At 41.4% G+C, this 2,302-nt stretch overlaps 1 protein-coding gene across 1 annotated transcript; it reads right to left on the minus strand.

Annotated features, from left to right (window-relative positions):
- Nucleotides 1-538: 538 nt before the first annotated feature.
- LOC147426176 (uncharacterized) lies at nucleotides 539-1,969 on the minus strand. Its single transcript, XM_086499072.1, has 2 exons — nucleotides 1,585-1,969; nucleotides 539-1,384 (listed from the first exon to the last, which is right to left on the minus strand). The coding sequence occupies exons 1-2, from the start codon at nucleotides 1,825-1,827 to the stop codon at nucleotides 1,286-1,288; spliced, it is 342 nt and encodes a 113-aa protein (XP_086355198.1). The 5' UTR covers nucleotides 1,828-1,969; the 3' UTR covers nucleotides 539-1,285.
- Between the last annotated feature and the right edge of the window lie 333 nt (nucleotides 1,970-2,302).

Here is a 2,302-nt window from a genome sequence, read left to right on the forward strand (position 1 = left end):
GAGTGACACATGGACGCCCCTCTCCTTTCTTTAAAATTTTAAGCTCAATTATATATAGTATAGATATAGATGATCTATACTTGTTAAATGCTAGAAAATAAGCAATGAAAATATCCATAATGAAGTTAACTATAAAGGGTGCACCTAGTGAATCGTTAGCAAGGTAGCACAATACAAAAATGTCATTTCTATATAGTCCATAAATTTTGCTTGAAGACACAAATTCAAAGTTTATATTAGGTGGTAATATATAAAGACCACAATCACTAACATGAGGTTTCATTTGTAAAAAAATTGAGAGTATGTAATTAAACAGCACGTGGCATGACCTCAAAAACTCTTGAGATTAAAGAACCACGTTGTGCAGATACAGGGACCAAGGTTATTATGGAGGGGTACAAGCTACACACATCCAAAACGGAAGATTACCGAATAAAAAATGAATAGAAGAACAAGTAGAGCAAACATGACAATCTTGTAAGTCATCCACGAGAACTATCATGTCCATCAAAAGATGAGGAGGCATTGGATCCTTTTTTTGCACGCTCATGATCGCTAAATCGAGTAGGTTGATATAAGGGCGGATGTTGATTATCCACAAGTTCCTTTGCTGGTGACACCACTTGCTCCGGCTTGAGTTGATAGAAAGAGACCATGGACACTATGTTTTGTTGCACTTAAAACTCCTCTATGAAAAGGACTTTTGTATATGTCATTGCTTGTTATGTGTGTATAGAGTGGTAACATCCAAAGAGGTAAGCCCTAGTAGTACTTGGTTGCAAGATTTAACACTAGAGAAGTCTACGAAGAGGGGTTGACAAAGAATCTTTTCGCATTAGTATACACTACGAGCAAAAATCCTACTAGCATGCATAGATACAAGCACATACACATACACATATGTACACAAATACATATAGACATGCACGCATATACACGTACATATGCATTTACATATATTTTACAACTATATCTTTGGAGATAAACATGCCTGCAGACGTTATAAAATTTTCTTATATCAATGATTAATAAATTTATTTCGATTAATAAGGTTTGTACCTGAATTTGATCACCTATGAGGATGGTAAGAGCACCAGGTGGGGGACTAACAGGAAGCCATTTACCATCATGAAGCATATGTACACCTATCACATCATCATACTGCCATAGGCATGAAATTGCACCTATGTCCGTGTGACTATCGACACCGGCCACCATGTCTGGTTGTGGGCAGGGTGGATAATGATTCATCAAGATTGTCTGCTGCATTTCCCCCACAATCTCTTCAAGTTTTTTCGCGTGCAGGCCCAAACTTTGTGACAGAAGGCTTAGCATTTGCATCTGCAATTTGCGTGTCTCCTCCGAGAATTCTTCCAATGCTCTCCTGATAGCAAAGAAGAAGCCGAAGGACATCAGACAGAGCAGTATATATCTAAATTTCTTAGCACATACATGTGCATGTGGGCAGAACTCGTATGGGACACACACAACAAAACGACACATCACACTCAGATTGATGCATGAGATCTGCTTATGGTGATGTAGTTTTGTACACTGTGTGTGCAGCCACACTTGTCAAATTACCTGAAATGTGTGTTCTTGGGCCATGCATCGTAGTTGCGGGAGAGGCAGGAAAGGTGCGGAGACGCAAGTAGTCACGCCATTCCATGATTCCAGTGCCGCGACGGATGAAGCCGGTGCCATAGCCCTCACCAAGGTTGCCGAGCAAACGAGGGCAACGCTCCGCAACGGGAAGGGAAAGAAAGGATTCAATCTGCGATTGCAGGTGGCGAAGGAGCGCATCGGGCACACCGTGATTGATGACATGGAAGAGACCCCACCGTGATCAGGCGGAGTGCAATTGGCGAAGAAGCTCGTCGTCGTCGTCGTTGTGGGGTTACCTTAATCACACAATTGTTCTCCTCCATTATTGGAGGTTCTCTTGTTTTTGGAGCTATCATGAACACATACTAATTCATTTTGATTATGCAAATTTGATGAGTGGCTTCTACAATAAGCAAAGCCCCCCCCCCCCCCCCCCCCCCCCCCCCCCATATTTAAAAAAAAGAAACAGGCAGGGGGTAATTTGTTATTTGAATGAAATCACACCCTCCACACATGATGGAAAAAGTAATTCGTTATTTGGATGGGGGGTAAGCCAACTGCACCTCAAAGAGGTGTAGTTAGTCCCAGTCTTGCACGTTATGTGAAATAATGTGCTTTGGGATTCTCCAACGTCACTTCGTCTTGCCTTGAAATATTAAACAAGGGTTGTATATTGTTTTATTTAAAGGCAGGGAAA

The sequence above is a fragment of the Adiantum capillus-veneris genome, chromosome 24, assembly GCF_014529385.1.
Source record: "Adiantum capillus-veneris isolate H3 chromosome 24, ASM1452938v2, whole genome shotgun sequence".
In the NCBI taxonomy this organism is placed as follows: domain Eukaryota; kingdom Viridiplantae; phylum Streptophyta; class Polypodiopsida; order Polypodiales; family Pteridaceae; genus Adiantum; species Adiantum capillus-veneris.